Source organism: Dendrobates tinctorius, unplaced genomic scaffold (genome assembly GCF_039654945.1).
Source record: "Dendrobates tinctorius isolate UK_male_01 unplaced genomic scaffold, ASM3965494v1 ptg000144l, whole genome shotgun sequence".
Classification (NCBI taxonomy): Eukaryota; Metazoa; Chordata; class Amphibia; order Anura; family Dendrobatidae; genus Dendrobates; species Dendrobates tinctorius.
Window position 1 is genome coordinate 8,131,164 of NW_027361811.1, and position 15,422 is coordinate 8,146,585.

The window sequence follows — 15,422 nt, forward strand, 5'->3', positions numbered from 1 at the left end:
TCCATACAGAATAAAGAGCCCCATATAATGCTCCATTCAGAAAAATGAGCCCCATATAATGTTCCATACAGAATAATGAGCCCCATATAATGCTCCATACACTGTAATGAGCCCCATATAATGCTCCATACAGAATAATGAGCCCCATATAATGCTCCATACACTGTAATGAGCCCCATATAATGCTCCATACAGAATAATGAGCGCCATATAATGCTCCATACAGTATGAGCACCATATAATGCTCCATACAGAATAATAATCCTCATATATTGCTCCATGCAGTATAATGAGCCCCATATAATGCTCCAAATAGTATAATGTGCCCCACATAATACTCTATACAGTATAAGGAGCCCCATACCTTGCTCCATACAGAATAGGCCCCATATAATGCTCCATACAGAATATGATGGGCCCCTTATATTGCTCCATATATAATGGGCCCCATATAATGTTCCAAATATAATGGGCCCCATATGAGTCTCCATATAATGCTCCAGTGTATGATGGGCCTCTTATATTGCTCAAAACATAAAAAAAACAAAAACTGAAATCCTGACCTCTCCTTGCTGGCTGCTGCTATGCTCCGGACCCCTCAACATCGGTGTCTTCCGGCTCTCTGCACTGTGACTGTTCAGGCAGATGAAACAGCACAGTCAGAAGATGCTGCAGCGGAGGAGCGGGAAGAGGTAAGAATCGCAAGTGCCGCAAATATCGAAAGCCCAGCAGCACCTGTATATACATCACCACACAAGCCCCGCAGCACCTGTATATACACATCACCACACCAGCCCCACAGTACCTGTATATACATCATCATCCCAGCCAGGACCCCCCAGCCCTTGTATATACTGTACATCACATCAGTCCTCTCATCAGACCAGGCAGACGGCGGCCCCCCCCAGCCCTTGTATATACATCATCATCAGCGCAGGCAGATGGCGGCCCCCCCAGCCCCTGTGTATACAATCACATCAGCGCAGGCAGATGGCGACCCCCCCAGTCCCTGTATATACACATCACATCAGCGCAGGCAGATGGCGGCGCCCCCCCAGTCCTGCCCTGTATATACATCCACATCAGCGCAGGCAGATGGCGGCCCCCCAGTCCTACCCTGTATATACATCCACATCAGCGCAGGCAGATGGCGGCCCCCCTTTCCTACCCTGTATATACATCCACATCAGTGCAGGCAGATGGCGGCCCACCCAGCCCTGCATATACATCACATCAGCGCAGGCAGATGGCGGCCCCCCCAGTCCTGCCCTGTATATATGCATCCACATCAGTGCACTGACTGCAGGCAGATGCGCCCCACCCCAGCCTCTTTATAACTCGGCCCCGGCCCACACCGCTTGGAATGAGATTGCTTTAATGAACTTACTGGTCTGGACCTGTCCTGAACTTCAGCCTGAGCCCGGCGCGCGGGGACAGTCGAGCCGCACAGCAGCTCCAGCCTCCTCTCCTCTGGATAGATTCGTGGCCTGGGTCGGTGAACGCGGTGACGCTGATGATAGGTCACTCACAGGTCAGTGACTCAGTGTGCCTGGCAGACCGTGATGGAGGAGCAGAGCAGAGGCGCGCGCTCTCTCCGGCTCTCCTCCGCCCTCAAAGAACGTCCACGACGTGCAGAGTCACGTCGCGGCACATTCTTAACCCCTAGGGTGCCACCCTAAAACCTTTGGAACAGCTGCCGCCATGTCTGCAAATTTAAAGGGCCGGCGGCAGGAAAAAAGAGGCCGGTGGCCGCCGCATTTGCTGGCAAGCAGCCAGAGGAGCAGGCGCCGCCAGCCAGCGGCCCACAAGTGGATAATAGCGGCCCAGCGGGAAAATGTCCGGTTGGGTAAGTTACCAATCCGGGCAATTGTGGTCACCAGGAGGAGCAGAACGGCGAAGGGACACAGGAGAGAGCAGCGGTAGGTGAGTATATTAATAAACTCACACTACATTACATGCATGTATACAAATTTAATCAGTAAAAAACTTAATGGGAGTGCTACTTTAAGGCTGAGTTCACACTAGGCGTTTTTGCAGCGTTTTTTGATGCATTTTTTTTTTATTTCCAGCTGCATTTTACAGTACCAGCAAAGCCTATGATATTTTAGAAATCTCATGCACACAGCTTGGTCTTTTTGTCACCAGCATTTTGTGCTTTGCATGTTTTTTTTGGACATAGAGCATGTTACTTCTTTCAGCATTTTTTCAGTGTTTTTCACCAATTGACTTGAATGGGTGGTGAAAAAACACTGAAAAAAATGCAGGTATCATGTTTTGCTGCCTTTTTTTCTGCCAAAACCTGATTTTGTGTAATAGGACTTTTTTTCCAATACTAAACTTTATCAGCACGCTAAAACTGCCGCAAAAAAATGCAAGAAAAACCAAGGAAACGCTGAAAAACGCCAGGTGTGAACTTACCTTAAGTTGGAGAATCTGGCAGTAACACCACAACCATAGGCGAAATGAAGCATTACACAATGGCTATTCAAGATAATGTCATGTTATGTGATGAAAGACGGGATATGTTAACTTTCTTGGCATGAAATACAGGGATCATAACATGCTATAAGAGCAAATGATACAAATAAATACATTAAAGAGGTATTCTCAAGTTTGAAAGTCCTCCACTATCTATAGCAGTGTTCCCCAACTCCAGTGCTCAAGAACCACCAATGGTTCATGTTTTGAGGATATCCTTAGAATGGCACAGGTGATAATTGCAGTACCTGCACATGCAATAATTCCATCACCTGGGCAATACTAATGAAATCCTGAAAACATGACCTGTTGGTGGCTCTTGAGGACTGTAGTTGGGAAACACTGATCTATAGGATAGGGGCTAACTTTCCAATCACTGGGGTCTGACCACCATGGCGCAATCTCTGACACTCCCATTAAGAATGAATGGAGTGGTAGTGAGCATGATCAACCTCCACTCCATTTAGCCAGGGCTCTTTACAGCCTACGTTCTTGGGATTGCTGTGGGTCATGACCCGCCTGTGATCAGAACGTTATACCCCTGTCCTCCTCGAGAACCCCCTTCAAGTACGGTAGATTACATGAGTTTACAAAGTAACATGCTGGTACTTGAAGACAGAAGTCGCCTGCCTGCATGGGTGAACGATCTACAAGATGCATTTGTTAGTCCTCTTTGTTATAGTTTTCTTTTTGAGAATTTGCTTTTTCATTGTCTGATGGATAGAGTAAGGTTGTGAATATATTTGTCAGGAACGCCGCACTGCACTTGCTCACTGTGCCAGTGCGGGTGTCCTGAGTACAAAGACAGTACTCACAGATACCTGTGGAGCAGGGCAGCAGCGGTGACGATGCGTGCTTCAGAGTATCAGGACCTGAAGCACGTGACTGCTGGGGGCGTGGCCTAAGCTCCACAGATCTAGGAGCTGCAGGGAAACTCCTAGAAAGGTAACTACGGGGCAATGTTACCAAGGGGCATAGACAGAGACAGAAACCAGACGAAGCCAGTGTCAAAGCACCAGATAGCATTACAGTACCACGGGGTTTAGACAGAAAGGATAGTCAGGACGTAGCAATAGGTCAGAAAACCAGAACGGGCAATAGACGGTACAATAGGGACAAACTGTAACGGAGTAACGATAGCCAAGCCAGGAGGTCAGAACCGGAGAAGACAGTAGTACCAAAGCGAGAGACGGAGTACAGAGTGAGGGAACAGGCCGGGTCATACACGGGAATCAAACAAGCAACGCAGAATACACGCACACCAGGGGTCAGACACACCAGAACAACAGTATAGCTGACAGAGAACCCTGGTAAAGAGTGAGTATAAATACCCCTCCCAGATCCAGAAAGAGGCCACAAACACTTAACCCTGTGAGTGCAGGGCAAGAACCCTGTTCAAACCATGACAATATTTATACAACAGTGTAAAGTTTTCCATTCTTTACTTGTTGCCTCTGTTCCAATATGATTTGGATTTTGTAGATGGAAGACATGCTTGTCCTCAGACCTGGCCATTTCTGTGGCTTTCTGTTAATATATTAGGATGTCTGAAACTCGTCTGTGCACAATGTTTTCAATCAATATAATGTGTATTATTTGATTAGAAATAAAATGAAGATGTAGCAGGCTGAAGAAGCTTGTCCGAGATACTTATCCGATGAAATATTTAGAAGCACTTAAAGCTTCTCCGCAAATATGTTTATCTAGCCCCACAGGAGAGCAATGAAACTGGGTGTAGAGAGGCCACTTCTGTCTTTTCCAAGCAAACTCTTTGTGTCTAGAGGCTTCAAGCAACATCATGGATGGTTTTTATGTTTTTTTCTCCTTCGTCTCATTGGGGGACACAGAGACTGTGGGGTGTGTGCTTCTGCCGTCTGGAGGCCGACACTAAGTGTACAAAAAAAGAGTTAGCTCCTCCTCCGCCGCATACACCCTCGCCCCTAGGCCGGGCGTAACTCAGTTTTTGCTTAGTGTCTGATGGAGGCACACGCAGTCTGGAGTTCCAGACTAGATTTTTTTTTTTTTTCCTCCCTTTTTTCTGTGAAGATAAGATAGGGGCGACGGATCCTATAGAGAGGATCCGATCTCCCCAAATCACCAACGGGCGACCACGTGTGAGTAACCCTCCACGTGTCCTCTCCCGCACCGAGGGACCTCCTGAGCTCCATAAGGCTTGGGTAGAGTCGCCAGTAGTGGACCCTCCCGTGTCACGTTTAGCATCTAGGTCGCTATTGTCAATACCCAGTGTTTCCTCTATTAAGGACCCAACTGATCGCCTCATGGACGGGCTTGCCCGCTCGGTATACGAGGCAGCAGGGTCGGCTCTGGCCCCCTCCTTTGCGGCGACTTGGGTGGCTAAAGCCATGGTTTCGTGGGGGGAAGCTCTGTATAAGGCCCTCCAGGACAGGGATCTGCCCGCGGAGGTCTTAGAGGTGGCAAATCAGATGTCAGGGGCAAGTGATTATCTTGTCAGCGCCTCACTGGACGCGGCCGAGTGTTCGGCGGTGGCAGCGGCGAATGCGATCGCCATTAGGCGTGCATTATGGCTGAGGCTGTGGAAAGCGGATTCTATCTCTAAAAAATCCTTGACCTCATTGCCTTTTCAGGGCAATCGATTGTTCGGTGAGAAGCTGGATAGGCTTATCTCAGAAGCCACAGGGGGGAAGAGTAGTTTCCTTCCGCAGCAGAGAAGTTGCCCGGCATTCAGGCAAACGCAAAGGCGTTTTCGACCCTTTCGTAGCCCCTGGGGGGGGACTCCGGCCAGGACATACTCCTCCGCAAACGATGGCCAGAGTAGGGAAAAACAAGTCTCTTACAGGGCCAATCCGCTGGGTAGAGGCCGAGGCCATTTACCCAGAGCGAAGGGGGCCAAGCCCCAAAAGCCTCCAGCTAAATGACTGGAGGCGCTCCGTACCTACGGACGACAGGGTGGGCGGACGCCTACTAAGGTTCAGCCACGTTTGGGTCGCAGTGACACGCGACACTTGGGTAGCAGAACTTGTATCGTCCGGGTACAAGATAGAGTTTGTCGGACGGCCACCACAGCGATTCTTCCGTTCGCGACTTTCCAAGACAGATTCGCAGGCGGAGAGTTTGTTACAGGCTGTAACGACGCTAGAGCACAAAGGGGTTATCGCCCCAGTGCCGCAGGGCGAAGAGTCGCAGGGGTTTTACTCCAATCTTTTTTCGGTCCCCAAAAAGGACGGGACTGTGAGGCCGGTTCTGGATCTAAAGATCCTAAACAGATTCATCAGGGTCAGGCGATTCCGGATGGAATCCCTCCGCTCGGTCATTGCAGCCATGGATCCAGGGGAATTCCTGGCCTCAATTGATGTGCAGGATGCATATCTGCATATTCCGATATTCCCCCCACACCAGAGGTTCCTGCGATTTGCGATCGGAGGACGTCACTTCCAATTCGTGGCTCTGCCCTTTGGTCTGGCCACTGCCCCCAGAGTCTTTACAAAGATAATGGCGGTGGTTATGGCCATCCTGCATGCACGGGGCATAACGGTGTTACCTTACCTGGACGACCTTTTGGTAAAGGGGCCGTCGTTTCAGGAGTGCCAGGACAATGTCAATATTACTCTGGATACCCTGGCCCGTCTGGGCTGGCTGATCAATTGGAGCAAGTCGTCCTTGATTCCAGCCCAAAAAATCGTGTTCCTGGGCATGATTTTCGACACCTCCCGGGGGCTGGTGATCCTCCCTCAGGACAAGGCGCAAAAAATCAAGCAAGGGATACGGAACCTTCTACAGCCGGGCTCCAGATCCATCCGGTATGGCATGAGTGTGTTGGGCAGAATGGTGGCGGCGATAGAAGCAATCCCGTTTGCCCAGTTCCATCTCCGTCCGCTTCAGCATGCGCTCTTGACAGCATGGGACCGGAGGCTGCTGTCTCTCAGTCATCGGTGCAAATTGTCTCCGCTAGTACGGGGTTCACTCCGGTGGTGGACTCGCGACTCGTCTCTGGTCCAGGGGAAGCCCTTTCCCCCGGAACAATGGTTGGTGGTGACGACCGATGCAAGCCTGCAGGGTTGGGGAGCAGTTTTCCAGAGTCACATAGCCCAGGGGCGATGGTCGGTTCAGGAGGTAATTCTCCCGATCAACATTCTGGAGATACGGGCAATACGATTGGCCCTACGACATTTCCAGTGTTTCCTGAGACACCGGCCGGTGCGCATCCAGACGGACAATGCTACAGCAGTAGCATATGTCAACCATCAAGGGGGCACGCGCAGCCAGGCAGCCATGCGCGAGGTCGGACTGGTATTACGTTGGGCGGAGAAGAACCGCGTGGTAATTTCAGCGGTGCACATTCCAGGAGTCGAAAACTGGGCGGCAGATTTTCTCAGCCGACAGGGGGTTGCGGCAGGGGAATGGTCCCTGCACCCCGAGATCTTTCAGCAGATCTGCCAACGGTGGGGGACACCAGACGTGGACCTTATGGCATCCAGAGAGAATGCCAAGGTACTAAGGTTTGTCGCTCGATCCCTCGATCCGCAGGCAATCGCAGCAGACGCACTGGTGCTCCCGTGGAGCCAGTTTCGTCTCCCGTACTTGTTCCCCCCGCTGCCGCTGCTTCCAAGAGTTATCAGGAAAATAAGGAGAGAGAAGGTTCCAGCAATTCTGCTGGCCCCAGACTGGCCCCGGCGGGCCTGGTACGCAGATCTGGTCCAACTAGTGGTGGACGTACCCTGGCGTCTTCCAGATCGGCCGGACTTACTGTCCCAAGGGCCGATCTGCCATCCGAACTTAGGGGCCCTGTGTTTGACGGCGTGGCCATTGAATCTTGGCTGTTAACACAGGCAGGATTCAGACGCGATGTGGCGGCCACGATGGTGAGTGCCCGAAAGCCTTCCTCGGCGAGGGTGTATCATCGGACTTGGGAAGTATTCTTCCGTTGGTGTAGGGATCGTGAAGTGGCTCCTCTGGTTTTTTCGATCCCCAACGTACTGGCTTTTCTACAGGCAGGGCTGGACGCAGGGTTGGCCCCGAGTTCCCTCAGAACGCAAATCTCGGCCCTGTCGGTACTTTTCCAACGAAAAGTCGCTTCCGTCTGGCAGGTTAGGACGTTTATGCAGGGGGTCGCACATTTAGTACCCCCCTATAAGGCACCGACGGAATCATGGGACCTGAATTTGGTGCTCAGAGCCCTTCAGGAGGCCCCTTTCGAACCATTGCAAGAGGTCTCCTTACCTTACCTGTCCAGAAAGGTCGTTTTTCTAGTAGCCATAACGTCTATTAGGCGGGTTTCGGAATTGGCGGCCTTATCTTGTAAACCACCGTTCCTAACCTTTTATAAGGATAAGGTAGTTTTAAGGCCAGCTCCCCCCTTCTTGCCGAAGGTTGTGTCTGCATTTCATATCAACGAAGACATCGTCTTACCCTCGTTTTGCCCGGCACCGGTGCACAGGGTAGAGAAGGCTTTGCACACTCTGGATCTGGTAAGAGCTCTTAGGAGGTATGTGGCGAAGACGGCGCCATTCCGCCAGACAGACTCTCTATTCGTGGTTCCAGAGGGACGGCGGAAGGGGCTCGCTGCGTCCAGAGCGACTTTGGCCAGATGGGTTCGCCTGACGGTCCAAGAAGCTTATCAAATCAGTGGCACGCCAGTTCCGGCAGGGATCAAGGCTCACTCGGCACGGGCAGTGGGTGCCTCATGGGCACTACGACACCAGGCTTCAGCGGAGCAGGTATGCAAAGCAGCTACCTGGTCCAGTTTACATACGTTTGTCAAGCATTATAACGTACATACCCAGGCATCCTCGGATGCAAGCCTGGGAAGAAAGATTCTCCAGGCAGCAGTTGCGCACCTCTAATCAGGGGCGCAAATTAGCATGGATTGGGTGAGTTAAGATCCCGCCCAGAGGACTGCTTTAGGACGTCCCACAGTCTCTGTGTCCCCCAATGAGACGAAGGAGAAACATGGATTTTTGTGAGTACTCACCGTAAAATCCTTTTCTCCGAGACGCTCATTGGGGGACACAGCACCCACCCTATCAGCCAGTTGGCTTTTACTTATTTTGAGTTTTACAAATCCTTGTACAAGGTTTAGGGTGGCCCCTTTTTCAGACATATAGTTTCTTGCCTGAGTTTAAGGCGCGTTCTCCTACTGCTTATGCACTAAACTGAGTTACGCCCGGCCTAGGGGCGAGGGTGTATGCGGCGGAGGAGGAGCTAACTCTTTTTTTGTACACTTAGTGTCGGCCTCCAGACGGCAGAAGCACACACCCCACAGTCTCTGTGTCCCCCAATGAGCGTCTCGGAGAAAAGGATTTTACGGTGAGTACTCACAAAAATCCATGTTTTTTTACAAGTAATACATAAGTTAAGGCAGTAGAATTCCTTTAATCCAAAACCCATGGGATCTAGCTAGTACTTGGTTATCACACATTCACAGCTTAGTTGGTTGACATAGAGCAGTAAGGATTAAGCCTTCACGTTTAGAGGCCCCCTAATAAAAGCAAATAAAGCCTTTGAAATAAGTTTAACAAAAATCCTAATGCTTATGTGGCCCTTGAAAAGAACATGTTAATTGCAAAGAGACTTAGTATTTGCAAGTTTTGTGAGCATACAAGTGTTCGTAAGATCAATGAAGACTCACAAAATTATTTCAAATGAGCAATATACCCCCAAAATTACCAGTTTACCAGCTTAGGGCTCGAGTACACGACCAATTATCTCGGGCAAGTTCTAAACATGGTTTGCATGGATGGCAGTCCTACTCATGATATTTTTTGGTGGTGTGCACGTGTGTCGGATCAAAAATGTCAGATCAAAATCAGCAATGTCAGTCTGAGTATGTGAAAGACATTGGACCACACTTCGATGACATCTGAGTGCAATCCGATGTTCACAGATTGACCGAATGGAGAAGGGGGGAGAGCTTTTTTCTCTTCACACTCTCCACCTCCGAGAAAAACTGATGCCACTCTTATCAAACTCTGTTCTGGTTCTGGTTAGAATAATCACCTTTTTTTTTTTACTGGGATGTAGAGAGAACAGTCGTGCTGCATATTACAAACCCAGCAAACAGCGGCGTATATTGCTGCATCATTCAGGCAGATGACGTGTGATTTAGCTACAATATATGATAATACAGTTAGTATAAATTCATTCAAACCACTGCAAAAATGCAGCACAAATGTTATACTGCGGTTTTTGCAGCGTTTTCGCACTCTCATTGCGTTCTGACAGTGAAAAAATGCAACAGAAATGCTGCAAGAATTGACTTGACTCAGTTTTAAAAAAAAATTCTGCAGGGCTCAAAGTCAGTCATAGATTTTTTCCGATATGTGTGCGTGAGATTTCTAAAATCTCATAGCTTTTGCCGTTTTTGTTTTGCAGGAAGGAAAAAAAAACATTGCAAAAACGCCGCATGTGGACATAACCTTAATCTGATTTCTGCGGGCTGTGTTGATTTTTTTTTTTTCATTTAATTGTGTATTTTTCATTCCAGCCCGACTACTTATGTCTTGGATGATGATGAGCCTCGCTTCCTGGAAGAAGTGGATTACAGCGCAGAGAGCAATGATGAAGCCGACGCTGATCTCCCGGATGTAGCTGCAGACTTTGAAACCTTAGCAGTAGAAGATGAAGGATTTTCAGACTCCGAGGTCTTGCGAACTTGCTCGAAAAGCGCACAAAAGCATAAAGAATGTTAACACGGCCTGATTTTGGCAATGAAGCATAGGCCGGTACAATTAAACAAGAGTTACTCAAGCCAATGAAAACATTGCTGGCTTGAGCTGAGACTTTTTGTTGGGTTCTGCTATGGGCATATAAAGCAGAGTCATTTGTTCTGCTTGTGTTGCATGTTTTTTTTTCCCTTCTTTAGATGATTTCTCCGATCTAATGTGTGCAGATGGCTGACATACCAGAAAAGCCACATTCAGTATTGTTCATTGCACAGTGTTTCTAGTACTTCTTGCTACAGAACTATACTCCTAGGTGTCTTTCATTTGGATGATTTTTGCACTGTTGCATTTTCTTTCTTTGGAAAAGGTTAATTGTTCACAGTTGTGTGTTCACAGTTGTGTCCATTTCTAACTCTCAGTAGCAGCGCTGTTATCTTTACCTTTGTGTTCCGGGTCTCACTAGTGTCAAACAGGCAGTTTTTTGGGGGTGGGGATGAGGTATGTTGTGATCTTAAATTTCCTACATTCAGGCACACATTCATAGAAATGACTACAGAAACATAAAAAAGTTTGCTTTGTTCTGTGCCTGCTTTGACTTGGACGACTTGTCCTGACTGGATGTTTCAGCTCAATAATGGGTTGTCCAAATAGGTGACCACTAGTGATGAGCAAACGTTCTTGAATAAGGTGTTGTCCGAACATGCTCGGGTGCCAACAGAGTGTCTTCAGCGTGCTCAAATAATATGTTCCAGTCTCCAACGTACCTGTTCTACAGCCGTAACACATGCAGGGATTGCCTGTTTTGACACTCCCTGCACATGCTGTGGCTGTCGAAGAGCTGCGAGACATGCAGCCGCGGGGACTCAAACTTGTTTTTCGAGCGTGCCGAAGACACTCTGTTAGCATCCTAGCATGTTCAGATAACACCTTATACAAGCACATTCGCTCATCACTAGTGACCACATAATAAATAGACCATGCCCAATCTCTTCGTTGCTCCTCTTGGCTCTGACTCCTAAAAGAGGTTCCAGAGTGGGGCTTATGTTTGTATACCTAAATAGGTCATATAGATCGGGGTTGAAAACCATCTACAGATATGGCCAATGTCTCATGTCCTGATCAATATACACATTATATAGAAAGGTAACGTACACATGCAGAGCCACTGATCTTGGGAAAACTGATAAAAGATTAAAGAAAAACCATTATGGCCCATGCTCTTTACCTTGATTACAAATATCTAGCAGTATGTGAGAGCGTACAATTTAAAATCTAGGGTCTGGATACTACGTGTTTTTTTTCTCCCTTCATTCTTGAAATTTTACTTAATTCATAAATACTTGATGTTTTAATTTTGCATCTATGCATTGAGGTTTATTTATCATCTCAAGGAACAGGCTCTAGTCAAATTAACTCACAGAATAAAGTCTTTATAGGGAATTTGTCACCACGTTTTTATCACGAAATCTGAGCGCAGCATAATGTAGTGACAAGGACTCTGATTCCGGCGATGTAGCACTTACTGGGCTGCTTAGTGTAGTTTTGATAAAATCACTGTTTTATTAGCAATAGAATAGTGATACAAGACTAGTAAACTTGCTGCCAGGTAGTCCTCAATATTCATGAGCTCTATACAGCCCCGCCCCCACTCCTGATTGTACATGGGCAGAAAGCTGCCAATCAGTGGTGTGGGCTGGGTTTTACAGAGCTCAGCATTCAGATAACTGCTAGATCTACAGCAGACAAAAATGATCAAGTAGCCCAGTAAGTGACACATCGCTGGAATCAGAGTCTCTAAAGTATAGTAACATATAAAAGACACCAAAAACAAATTACAAGTGTTCCAACAAGAGGTTCTCCTATGCAGGCAGCTTCCCTCACCCAACGTGCGTTTCGCAGCTGCCAGATCAAGCGGTAATCGCAAAACACGTGTCGCGTGGAGGTATCTGCCTGCGTAGGCGAATCTCTTGTGGGAAAACTTATTTATTTCTTATGCAACCGGCAGTCCGAAATTGGACATGCATGATTGACATCTTCCCCGACGATCAGTTGGTCGGCTCACCAATAAACAAGTGTCATAAAAAGCCGTCACTATCGGCGATATCTGACAACATTAGTCTAAAGCCCCCGTTACACACTGCGATATCGCTAGCAATATCGCTGTAAAGTCACCGATTTTGTGATGTTGCAGCGATATTGCTAGCGATATCGCTGCATGTGATACTTACCTCCGACCGGCTCCCCCGCTGGTTATCGCTGATCGCGCGAGGAGCTCCTGGACCATTCCTCGTCGGCCACTTCCTGCTGGGCTTCCCGTGGCGCTGACGAGCGACGCGTGGAGCCGGGCGGGAGGACGCAGGATCGCCGCGTCTGACAGGTAAGTAGCGATCCCCGACCACCGTTATGTCGCTGGTGAGATCTGCCTGTGTGGCAGCTCACTAGCGACCACCCAGCGATGCACAAGCGATCCTGACCGCGTCATATCGCTAGTCGGGATCGCTGGTGCATCGCTAGGTGTAACGGTACCCTAACATGTATGGGACCCATAAAGGCCCTCCAACCCACCAAAATTTGTATACAGTATTCCTTTCTAAATATCCTAACAACCCCCTTTATACTGTTTGACTCATAAACAGATGTTTTCAAAGTAGTTTTACAGTTGACTTTTCGTCCCACTTAGCATGTTATCGTGCCAACCGACTTTTTCACTTCCGGATATGAGCAGTGAAGCTGGGAAGCGTACATCCGGATTCAGAGGGGCAATGACGTATAGGCAAGAAAGTTGCACTCATGCGTAAGCTTTGCAGAGAGCAGAAGATGACACCGTCTCTTGCAAATCATGTTATCACACCGACAGAGGTGTGATATCATGCGGAGTGGGACGTTTAGTCCGGGAAAACAAGCGCCCCCTTAACTAGTACAAACAAAATTCGCATATTGAAAACAGACTGTAAAATGACTTTTTAAACATCTGTTTGTGTCAAAAAGTATAAAGGGTTGGTAAGGCAGGGTATATAGAAAGGCACATACAAATGCTGGAGGGCTTGGGCGACCTGTCAGATTACCGTTAAGGAATAATTTTTTTTTGGGGGGGGCGGTTTCAGGATCTCTCCCTCAGTGTCTATATAAAGATACCTGCGAGAGATAGGGATGGGGCACACAAAACAACTCTTATGTCACAACAAGTGGAGCCCGTCCCCATGGAAGGAGGCACAGGTGAGAGAAAGATGCAAAATCGGAAAATTACTGAACCTGGCTACCAGCTCTATACCTGATATAAATGTACAACTCCAAAGCAGGTATATACTTTTTCAACGATAGGGGAAACTTCACATGTGACTGCACTTATTTTGAATATTCCTTTACACGCCATTCATGACGAACTCCTGGGGTCAAGAAATAAATCTGAGACGTGGGAAAATCTTTTTTTAGGTGTATTCACACTTTTAGCTGTGTATATACCTATTAGTGACATTATACAGTGCTGTGCAAATTAATTGGGACAAAGCATTTTTTTAAGTAAAATTGTAGGTTGGTTACCAGTCAGTGATTCAAACCAGTTTTAATCACTGGTTTGAATACCTGACTGGTAGCCAACTTACGATTTTACTTAAAAATATGCTTTGTCCCAATTAATTTGCACAGCACTGTAGAGGACACAACAGTAGGGGTATGTAGAGAGTATTAAAAAAAAAAACCCAGTTTTTAAAACTTTAATCTTGAAAAAATCATTATTTGGTTAGAAAGGGAAAAAATCACGAGGGACCACAACACGGGTCCAGCAGCTCTAACATGTCAGGGCTAAACCAAATAAAACAGCTCCTGGATTTCGGTGAATTTGACATGGCATGCTGAGACATTCAGGTGTCTTTAGTTAGGATTTTTACTTTTTTGGCTTGTTCAGGTTTTTTTGTGTGTTTTTTTTTTTTTTTTTTTCTTCTTACATTCGATGCATTCTTGAAAATATACATGCAGGGATTTACAAAATGTAATGTAACCAACTTCAGGTATAAAGTTTAGAATAAGCTATTATAAGCCCAATTACAGATATTTAATCTTACGGATACTGTTACAAGTTTTGGTTTATTTTGCGTGCAATATTAGGCTTATAGCAACAAGTAACAATCTGTACTTAACTATTGTATGTTAGTTTCTGGTGCATTTGTCCTGTTATATTGTAAAGTATAGATTCTTCTATTTATTCACAACTATGACTTGGAAATCTTAAAATTCTAAGTAATGAAATGTTCCCAAGTGCCAGCTGCTACATTATAGTATAGGGATAAGTGAACTGGATTCTGTGGTCTGATGTTGGAAATACAATGATCCGGAACATTTGGTAAGGACAATGGCCTGATCACATCTTCAAATTGCAAACGTTGGCCAAACCATGTGTACAAATGTGTTGAACTTCAGATTTTTGCCCCGAGAGAGAAGAATCTAAATATCCTTAGATCTGGCCACTCAAATTAATTCACTTTTCTTTTTGCTTTATTTTTTTATCTTCATTTTGAAATAATCCTGAAAAACTGTGATGTTTCTTATAGTTTGACCAATTTATTGTCTAATTTTTGAAATGCCTCCATATGTAATTGTCTGTTTATTATCTTATCCTCTTGATGTACTGTTAGACTATGTTAAGCCTTGGACACTGCTGTCCTAAAGTGCACCTTATTCTGTATACTTTTAAATGACTTGTATTATCCATTAGCTTTACCTTCAATGGAAAATTTTATGTCAAAATAGAAACTGGAATCAAAAGAGAACTTGATGGCGGTCTGTCATTGAATAGTATGCCATGTTTATTGTCCATGCAAACATTATTAACTTTTTGCCTTTTCAGTTCTTGTTATTACAATATTTCATTTACAATAATCTTTGGACTTGCGGCTTTATCTTTACGCTGGAGCTTGAACGTGATTTTTTGGCCATGACACTTAGTCATGTCCATCTCATTTGTTAGAACGAGGCTAGATCTGCATGGTGATTTTGGGTTTGACACTGGGGTTTAACAGTGATTTTGGAAGTGATACCTGTCACGTGACCAAAATTTACTAGGTGTCACTTCTACATCACGGAAATGGAGTCACACTTCGAAGCCGATTAGTGTCGCAGTTCTACTCCATTCACTTGTATTGCACTGCAATGTCGCGGCAACACCTAGTGAAGTTTGGTCGTGTGACAGGTGACGTTGCCAAAGTCGTCTTTTAATTCCTGCCTTATTCAAATAAATGTGCTGGACATGATTTTGTGTCACTAATATAAAACTATTACAGGTTCTGCTCTTGTGCTTTGTTGCAGACT

General features: G+C 46.6%; 1 protein-coding gene across 6 annotated transcripts in view; it reads left to right on the forward strand.

Moving 5' to 3' along the window:
- AGTPBP1 (ATP/GTP binding carboxypeptidase 1) overlaps positions 1-14,993 on the forward strand; it is a 261,694-nt gene extending 246,701 nt beyond the window's left edge. For all 6 annotated transcript variants that reach the window (XM_073546002.1, XM_073546003.1, XM_073546001.1 and 3 more), the window contains one exon: positions 9,941-14,993. In XM_073546002.1, coding sequence (XP_073402103.1) covers positions 9,941-10,145 — 205 coding nt within the window. In that variant the 3' untranslated portion in view covers positions 10,146-14,993. The remainder of the gene's footprint in view (positions 1-9,940) is intronic.
- Positions 14,994-15,422: the final 429 nt, after the last annotated feature.